This window comes from Grampus griseus, assembly GCF_964374135.1.
Source record: "Grampus griseus genome assembly, chromosome: 14".
NCBI classification, from domain to species: Eukaryota; Metazoa; Chordata; class Mammalia; order Artiodactyla; family Delphinidae; genus Grampus; species Grampus griseus.
In genome coordinates, this window is record NC_139008.1 from 40066223 (window position 1) to 40082599 (window position 16377).

At 54.6% G+C, this 16377-nt stretch overlaps 1 protein-coding gene across 1 annotated transcript in view; it reads left to right on the forward strand.

Annotated features, from left to right (window-relative positions):
• The window catches only part of BANF2 (BANF family member 2), a gene marked incomplete at both ends in the record, with an annotated part of 46852 nt that extends 32083 nt beyond the window's left edge, over window positions 1-14769 (forward strand). The window contains 3 exons of the mRNA XM_082670706.1: window positions 11118-11193; window positions 11316-11370; window positions 14728-14769. Coding sequence (XP_082526832.1) covers window positions 11118-11193; window positions 11316-11370; window positions 14728-14769 — 173 coding nt within the window. The remainder of the gene's footprint in view (window positions 1-11117; window positions 11194-11315; window positions 11371-14727) is intronic.
• Between the last annotated feature and the right edge of the window lie 1608 nt (window positions 14770-16377).

Here is a 16377-nt window from a genome sequence, read left to right on the forward strand (position 1 = left end):
TCTGGTATATTATTTTTAGCTGGTTATTTTCTAAGAAACAGCAGGCATGGGAAAAACTGAAAACCAAGTAGGAGTTACCCTTTTCTAAGAAACAAAAATCTCCATTTGTAAGGGTATCTCCCTAACTGTACCAGGCGTAGGAGGATGATCAAACGTCTAGAAACTCTTATCAATGGAGGAGACACCGACTTAAATCCACATAACGCCCATACCCCTGTTCACTGTGCCTCTCCTGGGAACCTCTCCGAACTGACTCGCCCCACCTTCAACATCCTCTTTTGCCTTTAGCTGAGGATGGTATTTAAGAGGAGCGCTTTGGCCATTTTGGTGAGTTGCTCAGTTTTCCCAAGTCTCTCCCATGTATACACATCATTAAACTTTTTTTTTTTTTTTTTTTTTTTTTGGCAGTACGCGGGCCTCTCACTGTTGTGGCCTCTCCCGTTGTGGAGCACAGGCTCCAGACGCGCAGGCTCAGCGGCCAAGGCTCACGGGCCCAGCCGCTCCGCGGCATGTGGGATCTTCCTGGACCGGGGCACGAACCCATGTCCCCTGCATCGGCAGGTGGACTCTCAACCACTACGCCACCAGGGAAGCCCTGTCATTAAACTTTTGCTTGATTTTTCTCCTGTTAATTTGTCTCACGTTAATTTGATTCGTAGTCCAGCCATGAACGACCTAGAAGGGTAGAGGAAAAGTCCCAGTCGGTAGCATTTGCCAACTTCCATGTTGTAAATCCTCCCACTGTAGCCGATTTCAAGCTTCCAGCCTGACGTTGCTGAAAACAGAGTTGGGAAAAGATGCACACGATCCGCCCTCCAGAGCTGACGAGAGCGGCTCCAGCACCCCAGTCTCGGAGTACATCATGCTTCCCATGCGATTCTAGAAACACATCAGATTTTTCTCTGAGGCTAAGAGTCACCAACAGTCACTCAAGAACACTTGCTTACAACCCAGGACAGAAACTAAGTTCTCTTCTGCAACTTAGAGCTACTTCCAAAACAGCAGCTAATGTTACTTTAGGTTCTAGAATGAAACACGCAGGGAGAGGCCTTAGCTGACCGTCTGTCTGCAGAGTCTCCTCTGGCACTGGGTCCTTCAGTCACTGGGCTCTGCTCTCGTCTGGGATGGTCACATTTAATTCCCTAGTTCACTGACAAAAGTAATACCTTTGTAAATTTTCCCACAAAATGTCACTATGGAAAATGCGCAAAAATCGTACATGAGCATCGTGACCCAACCTGAATTGTGATGAATTTGTGACCGATCTTGTTGCATCTCCCCCGACCCATTCTCCACCTCCTGAGTTACTTTGAAACAAATCCCAAACAACCTATCATTTTACCTAAAAGAGTTCAGTCAAAAGCAATACCGTTTTAACCTGGAAAACTCATTTAAAAGGGGGTGTAAGTAACTGAGAGGTCTAAATTGTCAGCCTTCACTTAGTGGAATTTTTAACTAGGTCAAAGGTGAAGAATGATGCAGGGATGGTGGCGCCCAGAGCATCACTTCCCCAGCGGGGAGGTGGGGGAGGGGAGGCCTCGGAGGGGGCTGCTATTGGTGGGCTGTGAACCTCCACCTGTACACAGCCAGTCCCCCTCATGCCCGCACCACTCTCAAGGCCATTCTTGTTACTACCCTGCATCAGATTCTCGTGCAAGAGGGTATTTGAGTTCAATTCAAAGAATGCTCCAATTTTGTTCCATTCCCCTCAGTTTCAAGTATATAGATCTGGATGAGATGGATTCATTCGGATTTTTTACCTGTGGGTGGAGCCAGGCGGAAGCACCGGCTGCTGCTCTGAGCTCTCCGGCTCTGCAGACCCCTCGTGCTGTTGGGAGGCCTCCCCCCCTGGACACCTGGGAGGCAGCCCCTTGGAGGGAGGGCAGCCGGGTCTCACCCTCCCCCCAGCGATCTGGAGTCCGCACGCTGCATCTCAGGGCTTCAGCGTGTTGATTGGCTCTTGTTGCATTTAGAAAATGTGGGGGTCATTTGCAGACACTAATCAATTAGGAGGTTTTGCGTAAAAATCCCTTGGGGACCACCCAGCAGCTTCTCTACCCAGCCTCCAGCAGTGAAGGTGGGGCCTCACTTCCTCCCAAGGAGTCTTCAACCAGTGACAGGATGTTGGAATAAAGCCCCAGCATCCTTGCCCTGGGGTGGGCAACTCTGAAGTATGGTCCAGGCAGGTTCCCTGGGCCCCAGCACTGCCTATTTACACTCTGCCCACCTCCTTCCCATCCCTACTCCTTCCCACTCCCCTATTTGTGCTTCCAGGAATCTCCTCCAAATCCTCAAATCCTCTGCTGGCAGGCAGTACCGTCTGCATCTGGGAGATTTCATCCCAACCCTCAGCCTAGTCTTCCCAGTGACGGCTTCTGGGCCCGGCTGGGCAGATTCCTGCGGAGCCGGCTGTGACCCATCCTTGCGCAAGAGGCGCCGCACAGACCTCCAAAAGGCCTCTGCATGTGGGAAAATATTGGGCCAACAGCCTGTCATTTCAGAGAAGCTCGAGTACAGCCTTCCCCAGCTCTGCAAGTCCAGCCTCTCTGTACACTCGCTTTAAAGGCCCTGCAAGCAGCTGTTTACTCTCCAGCCTGGGCAGCACTGAAGGGCTCACTCTAAATATATCTGACAAACTCACAACCCTCCGCGGCCCAGATGTGTGTTTGTCAGTCACCCCTGAGCCTGTGGTCAAGTGGCGCCTAGAATGCCGCCGGGCAGAGGCTGCGGTTCAAAGCTCTGCACCCTCCTCTGCGCCCACCCTCCCTGGGAGGAATTTCTCGGGGAAGAAAAATGGCAGAATGTTGAGATTCATTGTGAGGCTGGCTCCAAGGGCTTTGTAGAGTTTAACAAGAGGCCTGGCACTTAAAATATGCACCAATAGGGCTTCCCTGGTGGCGCAGTGGTTGGGAGTCCGCCTGCTGATGCAGCGGACACAGGTTCGTGCCCCGGTCCGGGAAGATCCCACATGCCGCGGAGCGGCTGGGCCTGTGAGCCATGGCCGCTGAGCCTGCACGTCCGGAGCCTGTGCTCCGCAACGGGAGAGGCCACAACAGTGAGAGGCCCGCGTACCGCCAAAAAAAAGAAGAAATATGCACCAATAAATATTTGTTAAATAAATTCTGAAGCCATATGGGTGGCTTTCTCTCTCTCTCTCCCTCAGCCCGAAGTCCACACATGATGTCATTGCTTGTAACAGGTAACAACTAAAACCGACCTTTGCATCCAGGGAGTGGGAGGATTAATTCCTATGCTCTCTCCACCTAATGGAATATTCGATGCCTTGTCATGGGGAGAATGTCAAGCTCTGAGCTGGAAGTACCTCCACGATGCCGAACTGTTAAGTAGAAGCGGAGCAGGCCGAAGACCGCTTGTGAGAAACGGGAAAAAATGCTCTTCCCTGCGTGAAACACCTCTGGAAAGATAAACACTGAAATCAGCGGGTGCTGGTGGGGAGAAGTGGAATACAGCGGGTCGAGGTGAGAAAGAAACTTCACTTTGTATATTTTATAATGTATATATTATAAAACATACACACACACACCATATATATTAATGCAACAGCACTAAAAACAAAAAGAAGTCTGTTTTCTAGTCTGAATACACTAAGCACGGCGCGTGTCCCAAGATGGGTTTCAGGATCCCGGATCTGCCCGCCCAGCACTGACTCAGAGCAAACAGTCCCCAGTCTGTCTTGATACGGCCAGTGTGGCCCATGTGTGGCCCCCTCGGAATCAGACCTGCCACCTTCGCCTCCTCCAGGCAGAAACAACAACCAGAAGAAAGGGTTCTAACAAGGACACGGCAGACGCTGCTTTATTCATTCTGCACAGATTTGCTGAGCACCTGCCGGGTGCCAGGCAGTGTCCCAGGCTCTGGAGACACAGCAGAACAAGAATAAAAACCCCTGCCCTCCCAGGGCTGGCACTCTAGCCAGGAAGGAGGGGGACAGATGACGGAGAAGTTAAATAGTGACAGAGGCAGTGCGGTAACTAGTGGCGAGGGCTAAGCGGGGGGAACATCAGGAAAGTGGACCAGAAGTGGGGGGTTGCTATTTTAGGGGGGTGGGGGAGTCCCCACTGAGAGGCCAAGGCCTGAGAAGGTGGGGGCTGGACTCTGAGACACGGGCTGGGGGAAGCCAGTGGGACCAGAAGGGTGCAAGGACCCCACAGAGCTCCACAGGGGACCAAGCCCCTCCCCCATTTGGGTAAGGGTCTGTGTGCCCTGGAGCTCCTGGAACGCCCGGGAGACCTGGCTCCATCCCCACTGCTTTGTACGGGGGAGGGGGGGTGGGGGTGGGGAGAAGGAGAGGGAGAGGGAGAGGTGGGGCCCAATTTGGAGAAAACAGGCCCCAGGGCCCAAAACATAAATATTCCAAGGATACTTCTCCTAAATCTTCCTCTACACAGACTTTCCCAGCATGGGTTCTTCAGACCACTTGTGCTGCAAAACGATCCCCTGAGAGCACGAGGGCCTAGGGGGCCCTTGGAGATTCACAGGGTAAGAAAACCTGTCTCGCTTTGTCCAACTGGGGGAGCATCTGGGCTCACCAGACAGGAAAGCACCCTGGTATCGGGGCGACCACCCATCTGTGGGAGCACATGCAGCGTAAGGGAGTCCCACCTCCTGCTGCCCCAAAACCTTCCCTTTCGGGATGCGGATGAGGGGTGGAGGGAGGCGGAAGAGGACTTCCTGAAAGTGCAGCCTGGAGGCCCTGCTGGTGGGGCGGCGCCCATGTTGCTGCATGTGAGCACCCGTGCATGCGTGGGGACGGTCAGGCAGCACTGTTCACGGTGGCCCCAGACTGGAACCAGCCCAGCCCCCCATCAGCAGGATGCATGGAAGATGCACGTGTGTTCACAGGATGGAACACGACACAGCAAGAAAAAGAATCAACTACACGACACACAGCAACAGGGACGAACGTCAGACGTCTCACTGAGCAAAGGAAGCACGTCCTGTACGATTCCATTTACGTGAAGGTCAAGGATGGCGACAGACAGGTCAGAGTGTGGCTAATGCGGGGCTGACTGACTTGAAGGGGGAGTGAGGGATGCTGCTGGGAGCCAGGGCTGCCCCGCCTCTCGATCTGGGCCGTACAGCCGGGCACACCTGGAATGTCTGCCCACTTACAATTCCTGCATTTCACTCTCTATGAGTTATATGCCGATAAAGAAGTAAACAAAGTGAAAAGTAAAAACATAAAAATAAGGGCTGGAAAAGGGGGAAGAGGTAGCCTAGAGCTATCCACTTTCCTAGTCCTATTAGGGATTCCCTGGGTGCAAAACTCCAGACACAGCCAAGAAAGAACCTCTACATGCGCCACTTGCTAGAGCAGAAGGACCAGCTCCTGTCTGAAAGCCAGGTGCCAGAGTGGTGCCTGGAAGATAGTAGCTGCTCAATAAATATACAGCAGCTAAGGAATAGATTCCAGGCCCATTCTAGGAGCTGGCCTCACAGTGAGCACATGGACACTGCTCTTCGGGAGGAGATCACAACAAGATGATTTTAGACACTAAGTGCATTGAAGAAAATGAGAGGGGCTGTGTGTCGGCGGGGACGGGCTGTGGTGTGGGGGCCAGGAAGCCCCTCTGCACTGAGACCTGAAGGATGAAAACATGCCAGCTTTGGGCAGGTGAGGAGCTGTGTCCCTGACAGAGGGGATGGCCAACACACACACACACAGAACAAGCCTCGCTTATTCCAGGGTAAGGCAAATAAAACAAATAATGAGTGATAGCATGGAATAAACGGTCGAGCATATGGTTAGGAGTCCAGCTTTGCCACTAACTTCCCGTGTGACCCTGATGGTCATTCCTCCCTGGGCCTCCGTCCTTCTTGCTGTGAAATGAGGGACTTGGCTGGAACAGGGAGTGGTGTTTGCTAGCGCCGCTCACACCCGCCTGTGACAACAGACCATGCACATCTCCCCCCCCCACCCCGGCTCCATGGGCAGTGACGTCACATGGGTGGGATGAAATGGGCCATCGAGGGACCATGTACACCATGGATGCTGGCAAACTGCTGCAAATCAGGCTTTTTTTTTGAGAGCTGGTTGCTAAATATTTACCAGCACACACTGGACTAGATGGGTGCTTCTTACACTTCTGCTAAAGTCTCCTGGTGCAGAGGAGAGCTTGTCATACCCCAGAGGCCTGGGAGCTCAGCATCTTAGGAGAGCTTTCCTTAAAATCTCCTCTTGTCGTTTTTATTTCACAATTTTACATTCTGTGCCTTAATGTAGCTCTGCTTCTTGTTTCCTCACACGCTCGAAAGTATAAAATGTTATTTTCCTAACCTCGGGGAGACACTTTTCTCTATTCCTTCCAAACCCCAGGCCCCAGACTTGAACTTGGGCCCTGGGGGGCTGGGGGGCTAGCGAGCCAGCCCTGTCAGCCCACTGGCGAGTGCACGCGTGGCCTGCGACTCAGGACACAGGCTGGCAGGGTCCGCCCTGGACGGTGGCCCGGGTTGGCCGGCAGACGCCCGCACCTCTCGTGAAGGAGCAGCTGCCCTGCTCCTTGCAGGTGGCCCCACAGACGCTGCCAGCACCACGGGCATTTCCCCGCGGACGGAAAGGAACGAGGACTCCCTTTTCCTCCCCTGACCCCCTGCAAGTGTGTGGGCTCAGCTTCTCAGGCTGCGGCTGGGCCAGGAGATCTGGTTTCTGCGTCCCAGACCCGAGGCTGCCGCCGGCTTCCTGGCTGACCTTGGACAGATGGCTGTGTTTTGTCTGTGACTCTTTTTCCACCGTCAGCTGCCCTTACCTCACTGCTGGGGACACTGGGGGCGTATCAGCGGCGGCCTCGAGAAGCAGACAATAGTTCCACGCACAGAGCTGGGCGCGTGAACTGAGGGTCCGTATCACTGAGAGAGGGGCCCAGACCCCCCTCCAGGGATGCAGCCCCTGGGGTGCTAGAACGTTCATCATGGAAAATTCCAGAAAAACTGTTCCAAAGCAATGCCATCCCCCAAAGGGTACCAGAGACCTCCATGGAGGGGGGCAGAGTGCAGTAGGAAGTGGGGGGGACACAGTGAAGGCACCCTGTCCTCCCTCCTTCTCTAAGCTTCTCAGAGCCACCGCCTCCCACCTGCGTTCTCCTCCCCCTACCCTGGACCTCGGGAACCCCTGCCCCCCACTCCGCCTAACTGGTGCCCAGGAGGTCACCTCGTCATTGCAGATCCAAGGGCCACTCCCCAGAACGCAGCTCACCACCCTCATCCCGCCGCTTGGACAACCTTGACCTGTTTCACTTAAACGCTCTACCCCACTGGGGTCTAAGTTGGGTTTCAACCAAGGCAGAGCCCGGGACCGGAACTGGGGGCAGGTAGTTCACGTGGGAGGAGGCCCAGGAGGCAGAAGGGAGATGGTGGGGACAAGGAAAGAGCACGTGTTCTCGGGCACCTGGGGCTCCACTCCCCCTGCTCCCCTCCGAGCAACGTGCAGCATGTGCCCTGGGGTGACCGCTGCAAAGGACAAAAGCTGGGGCGTGAGCTGTGCCCCCACTGTCACTTCTCCAGGGCAGGAGGACGGAGAGCCGCAGTGTGTGCTTGCGGGGGGAACCCACCTGCGTGCATGGGAAGCGTCCACGCCGCAGCCACGGTCAGTGGTGGACCAAGGGATGACTCGGGGGACACCAGGGTGTCCCCTGGCCTTGGCCTCCCTGACAGCTCGCCCCCTGTGGCCCTCCTCCTGCCCTGCGACACGCCTCTCCACCTGTTTCCAGGGCCTCTGAGCCCCGCCCCTCACAGGCTCCCCGACCCACCCTGCTCCCCGCGGACTCCCGCCCTCTTGACTGTCCGTCCAATGCCCTTGGCTTGTTTCCTTGGCTGCACTAAGCACATTGTGTGAACACTCTTCTGTTTGAGCTTCTTCCTCCCCCAAGAAACTTCTTAAAAGCAGGGACAGGCCTTCCTCTGGTGGCCTGTTACCTAACACAGTGCTGGGCACACAGCAGGAGCAGCTCCAGGCAGCATCGACTGAGGGCACCAGGCAGCGTGTGCAGAAAGCTGGGCAGGTCTGTAGCTCAAGGCGCTCGCTGACACATCTAGCATTCTGACGGGGGCTCAGCTGAGGCCGTCAACCAGAGCGTCCACAGGGAGCCCCTCTAGCATGGTGGTCTCGGGGCAGCTGGACTTGCCATACAGAGGCTCAGAGGTCCAGCCAACCAGGAGGAGGCTGCGGGAAGTCACAGAGCATCCCTTCCGTCACACTCCACTGGTAGAAGCAGACACGAGCCCACGCAGATTCAGGGAGAAGGACATAGACCCCGCCCCTTCATGGGAGGAATGTCAGAGTTTGTGGTCATGTTTTTAAACCTCTCCCGTTCTGTGTGGTGGGGAAGCAATACAGGAATAGGGAATTGGGACTAAAATAAAATAAATAAGAAATTCTATGTTGAATGGCGGCTCCATTCAACATGACTAATCCCAGGAACCTATGACCATCACCTTATTTGGCAAAAAAAAATCTTTGCAGAGGAAATTAACTTAAGGCTCTTAACACGAGATCATCCTGGATTAACCGGGTGGGTCCTAAATCCAACGGCAGGTGACCCCATAAGAGTGAGGCAGAGGGAGATTAGACAGAAGAGGACGACACACAGGAAGGGCCACACAAGGACGAGGCAAGGATGGAGTCATGCAGCCACCAGTCAAGGAGCGCAGGGAGCTGCCCAAAGCCGTGTGAAGCAGGGGGGCTTCTCCCCAGAGCCTCCAGAGGGAGCGAGGCCCGGCAACACCTTGGTTTTGGGCTTCTAGTCTGAGGATCTGTGAGATGATAAACTTCCGATTTTTAAAAATTATATTTTATTCAAGTATAGTTGATTTACAGTGTTGTGTACATTTCTGCTGTTCAACAAAGTGACTCAGTTATACATATATATGGTCTCTGTCATATTCTTTTCCATTATGGTTTATCCCAGGATATTGAATATTGTTCCCTGTGCTCTACAGCAGGACCTTGTTGTTTATCCATCTTATATATAATAGTTTGCATCTGCTAATCCCAAACTACTAATCCTTCCCTTCCCCACTCCCTCTCCCCATTTGCAACCACAAGCCTGTTTTCTCTGGCTGTGAGTCTGTTTTGTAGATAAGTTCATTTGTGTCATTTTTAGATTCCACATGTAAGTGATATCATATGGTATTTGTCTTTCTCTGCCTGACTTACTTCACTTAGTATGAGAATCTCTAGGTCCATCCATATTGCTGCAAATAGCATTATTTCATTCTTTTTTATGGCTGAGTAGTATTCCATTGTGTGTATATGTGTGTGTGTGTGTGTGTGTGTGTGTGTATATTTATTTATTTATCTCACATCTCCTTCATCCATTCATCTGTCGATGGACAGTTAGGTCGCTTCCATGTCTTGGCTATTGTGAATAGTGCTGCTGAGAACACAGGGGTGCAGGTATCTTTTCGAATCAGAGTTTTGTCTGGATCTACGCCCAGAAGTGGGATTGCTGGATCATACGGCAACTCTATTTTTAAGCTTCCAATGTTTGATGTCACTGGTTTGTGGTAGTTTGTCACGGCAGCCCCAGGAGACTAATACAAACTGAAACATAATAATGTAACAGGATTTTTTTAAAGGGACTCTTTCCATCTTCGTTTTGACTAAGGCCCAAAAGCCAAGGCCAACCAAATAGGTGGTAAGATGCCAGCACAGCAAGGGGCCCCGGACCAGATGCACAGACACCAGGCGCACGATCCTCTGTCTCCCAACCACCGCAAGGTCACGAAGGGCTGAATCTCAAGAGGCCAGAGGGGCGGAGAGTCCTCTGAAGAAAGTGGCCAGTGGGGGGGAGGCCTGCCCCCCTGGGAATGAGTGGGGATGCAGCCGCCTCGCCTCACGCCTGGGAATCTGAAGGCAGGAGGCTGTGGCCATTGGCCCACCGTGAGGGTGAGAGAGGCTGGGACCAGAGCCCCTTCAGCTCCCGTCGGGGCCCGGCCCTTCCCTGGCCTTCACCTCTCCCCTCTGGACTTTCCACGTGGAAGATCCGGGAACAGCCAGGTGAGTGGTGAGGAGGGTGGGAGCTCAGGTCTGAGAAATAGCGAAAGAGCTGCCCCTACCCGCTCGCCCACCGCTGGCAGTGCCCACCTGAGCTGGGCGGGACCGCCGCATGCAGAGTTTGGGTGATTACACTGCACTGGGCATATCAGGTGTTAAAATGAGTCAATTCTTCCATCTGAAAAGGGGCCAGAGGACATTTTGTCACCTAAGACTGAGCAGATGAGCAGACACCAGCTAGAGGTGTCTTCCTGGGGCCCCACAGGGCACATGGGAATGGTCCCGGGGCCAAGAACAAGGTGTGGGGACCACGACGGCTCCAGTTACGGGGACGGGAATATTGACAGCTCCTGGGCACGTCACACCACACCTGGCTGGCATGTTCCCTGGCTGGGGTACTAGCATCTACCTGTGTGTTCTCTCTTTTTTAAATTTTTTTTTTAATTGAGGCAAAATTCACATAACACAAAATTAACCATTTTAAAGCAAACAATTCAGGAGCATTTAGTATTTTCACAATGTTGTGTAACCACCACCTCTGATTCCAAAACATTTTCATCACCCCAAATAGAAACCCCGTACCCATTAAGCATTTGTTCCCTATTCACCCTGCCCCCAGCCCCTGGATGTTTCATATAAACGGAATCATACGCTGAGTGACCTTCTGTGTATGGGATCCAGATAAGCCACCTGCGCCAAGTCCAAGCTCAGCTCCGCTTTCGAGGAACCCAGCAAAGGCTCCCATCACCATCCACAGCAGGGGCCTCGGTTCACGCACTCCCCGCCCAGGCCACCGCCCCGCTGACACGATATCCGACCTGGAGGCCAGGAGGGGCCTCTTACCTCTGCTCCGAGCACATCACAAGAGAAAGCAAACCACCCAGTTCATCCTGATGTTGCCAAAACCCAAGACAAGAATTCCACCTCAAGGCGCTTCCTTTCCCAAGAACACACGGGCAGCTGGGCTTCCGTGAAATCAGTCTCCAGTTCCGGACACCCAAGGCTTTCTGCCCCCTGCACCTTCCCTGTGCACAGACATCACTGGAGGAGGAACCCGGGCTGCACTCTGCCTGCTCCAGGGTTCCGTTTACTCACGTTTGTCCAGATGTGCATGACTCAGACGAAGGGACTGCCCTGTACTCCGCCTCCAGAAACCCCGAGGGTCCCGACAGCCGGGACCTGTGAGCGGCTACAGCCTAAAACCCCCGCAGGCCCCAGCTGGCTGTCGGCCCCGCCCCTCCCTCTGCCTCCTCCCCCGCAGGATCCTAACTGCCTCTCAGCCCTGCCCCCACCCGCTTTCCAGGTCCCCAGGCTGCAAGGGTCCAGGGCAGTGTGATTGTGTGACGTCTGGCTTCGCGGTTTGGGGTCTTCCAGGCATTTACTAGGCCCACCGCCCATCCCGGGGCCAGGCTGATAGAGGGCCCGGGCCTGAGGGTGCTGACCTCACAAAAGTGGTCACTCCCCCCTTCTTTAAGGAACCTGTCCTGGTCTCCTTTTCCTACCCACCCCATCCCTTCTCGCCTCCACTCGCAAGGGAACACACCCCCGCAAGCCCCCCCTTTACCTGCTGTCACTCCTGCTAGACTCCAGCTCTCCATCCCCGGCGACCACCTAACACTGGCGGGGCTCAGCGAATGTCTGTTGACTGAATTGCATGTGCACCATACACACAACACACACGCACGCTCACACACACATGCACGCACACAGCACAACACACAGCAGCCCTCTGTCTCGGCTACATGGTGGAAGCACCTGAGTTGCTTAACAAGGCACTGAAGCCGGGTCATCCCCGGGGATCCTGATTCGGTGGGTCTGGGCTGGCTGGGCTTTCCGAATCCCCCAGGTGAGCCCAGTGTGCGGCCCCAGTGGTTCTCAAGCATCAGGATCACCTGGCAGACTTGTTAGAGCACAGGCTTCCGGGCCCCCGGCAGGCCTGCAGTGGGGCCCTAGGACCTGCACTTCTCAAGGCAGGGGCAGGGGGTGGGGGACCCTCAGGACACGGAGTAAGTGTCTTCTCAGGGCAGAGCTGGGAGCAAAGGGGCAGGGACCAGGGACATGGAGGGGCCTGGGGAGGCGAGGGGCCGGTGGAAGGCAGAGGACAGGGGAGGGGGTTGGCGGGGCAGTAAGTGCAGACCCCACGGGATTTGAGAAGACAGATTAGAGGAGGCGGCCGACTTTGCTGCCATGAGGCAGTGAGTGAGCCCAGGTGTCCTCCGCCCTCGCTCCCGGGTGTCCCTGGGGCCTGGAGTGGGCTGAGTCAGCCACCAGCATCTTCCCCAGACAAGGCACAGCCTCCCCGCCGGCCTCCCCGCCGGCCTCCCTGCCTCCTCTCTGCCCCACCACTGTCCCTTCTCCACTTGGCAGCTCCAGTGATTGTCCCATAAATGTCAGCCAGGCTGTGTCACTCCCCTTGCTTAAAATCCTCCCAAGAGGTCCCCCAGGACACCTGAACTAAGTTCAAACCCTACGTCCATTGGCCATGCCCTTCTGCAGAGGCCTCGAGACCTCCGCACAACTGAGGGGGCCCCAGATGTGGGCTCTGAAGCCACCGCCACTCTTGCAGAGTCACTGCCTCCCGAGGGCTGCCCCCAGCCCATTCCTGGGGCACTTGGGGCCCTCTTGCGGGCCATGTTAGCACCAGGGCTTGCTGAAGGCCTTGCTGAACCTTCCGGAGATGCACGCCATCTAGGACACACCCACCCTGCCTTCCCTCTGTTGGGGTTGGACTTACATAAACCCTGGGGAACTTCAGCCTTCACCTTTGTTAACTGATCTTAATATAAGGGGATCCCCTAGTTATAATGCTACACAGGAGCAAAAGGACACCAGTTCTGTGACCCTGCTAAGTACTCCTTTCCACCCACGGAGAAACCCGCTGTCTGAGGGCAGCTTCCCCTGTGCCAAAGATGTGGGACAAGTGATTTAATAGGGAAGCATTCCCAGGGAAAACTGGCCAGGTGCGAGGAGTAGTTCGGGGAAGGGGAGGAACTGGCAGGGATGGACGTCAGCTCGACGTCATCTGGGTGTGTGGGATCTTCCTTGAGGCACCCTGACGACCTCGCACGTATCCAAGCGCCATGGAGGCAGAGGCTTGAACCACAGCTGATCTGAACGTGGTGGGAAGGCAGGATAACGCCCCCAAAGATGTCCACACCCCAATCCGTGGAAGCTGTGGACATGCTACCTTCTACAGCAAAAAGCACTTCTCAGGTGGGACTGGATGAAGATTCTGAGATGGGAAGACATCCTGGATTATCTGGGTGGCCCAACGTGATACAAGGGTCCTTGTGAGAAGGAGAAAGATTCCACTATGAAGACAGGTTGCAGTGGCCCGATTGCCACGGGGCCGGGGGCCGGGGGAACGCAGGTGGCCTCCAGATGTGGGAAAAGGCCAGGAGAAGGATCCTCCCCCTGAGACTTTAGAAGGAGTGCGGCCCTGCAACACCTCGATTTTAGCCCAGAGGAACGCACGGCAAACTTCTGGCCTCCGGAGCTGTGCGGTAATACATTTGTGTTAAGCCCCCAAGCCTGCGATAATTTGTGAGAGCAGCAACGGGAATCTAACCCTGAGCCTAGGGAACGCCTGGATCCTCAGAGCAGGAGAGGGCGGGGGCAGGGAGGAGGCTGTCCTGAGGCCAGTCCTCCTGGGGTCCTGGCTCTGCAGCTCAGCAAGGCGCATCGCGGTCAGCCGGCCTCTGCTGTCGATGTCCTCCTTTTCTGGTGTGTGGGACAAGGGCCTGGGAGGCTGACACCTTTGGCTTCTCTTCTCACTGTCTATGTGTGTAATAAACTGTGGAATCTAAAAGTGGGTGGTTGTGTATTCATTAACCCAGTCCCTGAGGGCTTGGTGCTGGCCTGGCCTGTGTGTTTGAGAGCGTGACCCAGGTCCAGCCTCAGCAGACCCGCAGGGGGCTGGGCAGGAATTACACCCGAAGGGAGAGGAGCTGCCCAGCACGGAGACTTAGACCCCCAGGCCCTCCAGGCTCTAAGCAGTGCCCAAGGGCAGGCGCCTGAAGCCGCAGGTATGCACATTAGCAGCAAAGCACACAGGTGCTGGAAAAGGGATCCCAACGGCGGGTGGTGGCGGGGGGGCGGAGATGAGGCTGTAGAGTTTACTTCACCCACCGAGAATTAGGAAGACTTGCCTCGGTGATGGACTCAGCCCCCACGGACTGAAAGTGGACGTGCAGCCCGTCCTGTGTAGCTGTAGGAGCACCACGAGGTCCCTGCTCCCCGGCGGCCATCAGGGACGCCATTAATACTCCTGCCAACGGCCAGGGAGGCGACGGGGGTTGTCCACAGACCAGGAAAGGTGGTTGTTTCCTTCAGGAAATACAAGGGCCCAAGCTGCACTTTTCATGCCAAACTACTCATGGAAGCCAGTGGGCAGCCGGCCACCCCAGGATTCTCAGAGCCCAGCGCCTCAGAAGGTGACTCCACCTGGACGCCTGGCCAAGATGACAAGGGTGGCCCTTCAGCGACAGCACAAAGGGGAAACCTCTGCTCTCTTGTCTGGATGCACCTTTTTCTTTTCTTTCACTAAAGCCAGCTCCCCCCCACCTCCATGCACCACCCGCCCCAACCCCCCTGCCCCCTGGGAGGTTTCCATCCCCTGTATCTTCCCTCTGGCTTCTCTCCTTCTCTCCTTCCAATTTAGGGATGCCGAAGCCCCCCGCCCCCCCCCCCCCCCCCCCCCCCCCCCCCCCGCTCAGCCAGAAACGACCCTCAGGGACAATGACGAGTTTCACTCATGATCTGGAAGAAAAGACTGGAGGGAAGGAGGTGGGTTTAAATCGGAAGGTGGCGAACCTTTTTTTGCAAAGGACCGATGGGAACTCTTTTAGACTTCACAGGCCCTAGAGTCTATCACAACCAGCCAACTTTGTCGCTCCTCTGTAGCACAAAAGCAGCCACAGACAATATGTAAATAAGTGGGCCTGGCTGGGTTCTAGAAAACTAATTACGCAAACAGCCAACAGGCTGATTTGGCCTGCGGGCAGTTTGCCAGCTCCTGGTTTACATGTTCACAGAATCCAGCAAGTTAAAATTAGAAGGAACTTAGCCATTCAGTCCAGGGATGGCAGATGGGCTTCAGCCCACCTACTGACTCTGATTCTCAGTAGTGGCTCCTGGCACACTTGTGTTGAAAAGGATTCTGAGGCCAACACTCAGCTCAGAGGTAAAGGGTCATAATTGAATAGCATCCTATGCCATGGGCAGGGAGGGGGCGGTGGCAGCCCCAGTGCCTTGTATTGACCACTTGATTAACTAAACTCCTGCATTTTATATGTGAATAGCTAGACCCAGAGAGGTCAAGTGACTTTCTCAAGACTGCACAGCTAAACCCAAGGGAGTTGCTTATTTTTTTTTAATTAATTAATTTATTTGGCTGTGTTGGGTCTTTGTTGCTGCATGCAGGCTTTCTCTAGTTGCGGCGAGCGGGGGCTCCTCTTCATTGTGGTGCACGGGCTTCTCATTGCAGTGGCTTCTTTTGTTGCAGAACACGGGCTCTAGGCGCGTGGGCTTCAGTAGCTGTGGCAGGTGGGCTCAGTAGTTGTGGCTCGTGGGCTCTAGAGTGTAAGTTCAGTAGTTGTGGTGCACAGGCTTAGTTGCTCCACAGCATGTGGGATCTTGCTGGACCAGGGCTCAAACTCGTGTCCCCTGCATTGGCAGGCGGATTCTTAACCACTGCGCCACCAGGGAAGTCCAAGGAGCTGCTTATCAGCCAGTTTCTTCATTTTACTCTGCAGCAGAATGGCAAGTTACGTTTATCCCGTTGTCTCATCTTCACGTCTAAACCAAAGAATTCCCCGAGGCCCTTTCTACCAAGTTTCCTAGCCTGGCCTCTTGAGAGCTAAGTGACAGAGCCCAGGCCCCAGCTAGTCCTTGATTGGTGAGAATCGACGTTCTGGGGGCTTTCACACCCATCAAAACATCAAATTCGTGATGTTTGAAGCATTGAAAGCCACTCCCATGGAGCGCTGCCTGCCGGGTCCTTGTTCATAGTGGGGCATGAAGTGGCCCCATGATAAGCAGTGGTTTCCCTCCTTGGCAGGAAATGTTTTGCAAGCGTTGTGGACCACTATCTTGTGGTCCCTGCTGGGCTGAGGCTGATCTCGAGCCCACATCAACATTCTGAAACATCAAGCTCTGGTATTTCTCACCCGTGGGTCTATTTCCTGAGATTCTAAACGGTTATGAGTATCAGATAATAACAGACAGGGTCTTTATTAATGCCAACTAGTAAGCAACTGCAGTAACAAACTCGAAACAGGATGCAGGTCGAACTTTTGGAAGAAACTTATACAACCCCGAACTCTGTCAACGAGGTTATTTTATTTAAAAAGCGGATTGGGGGCTTC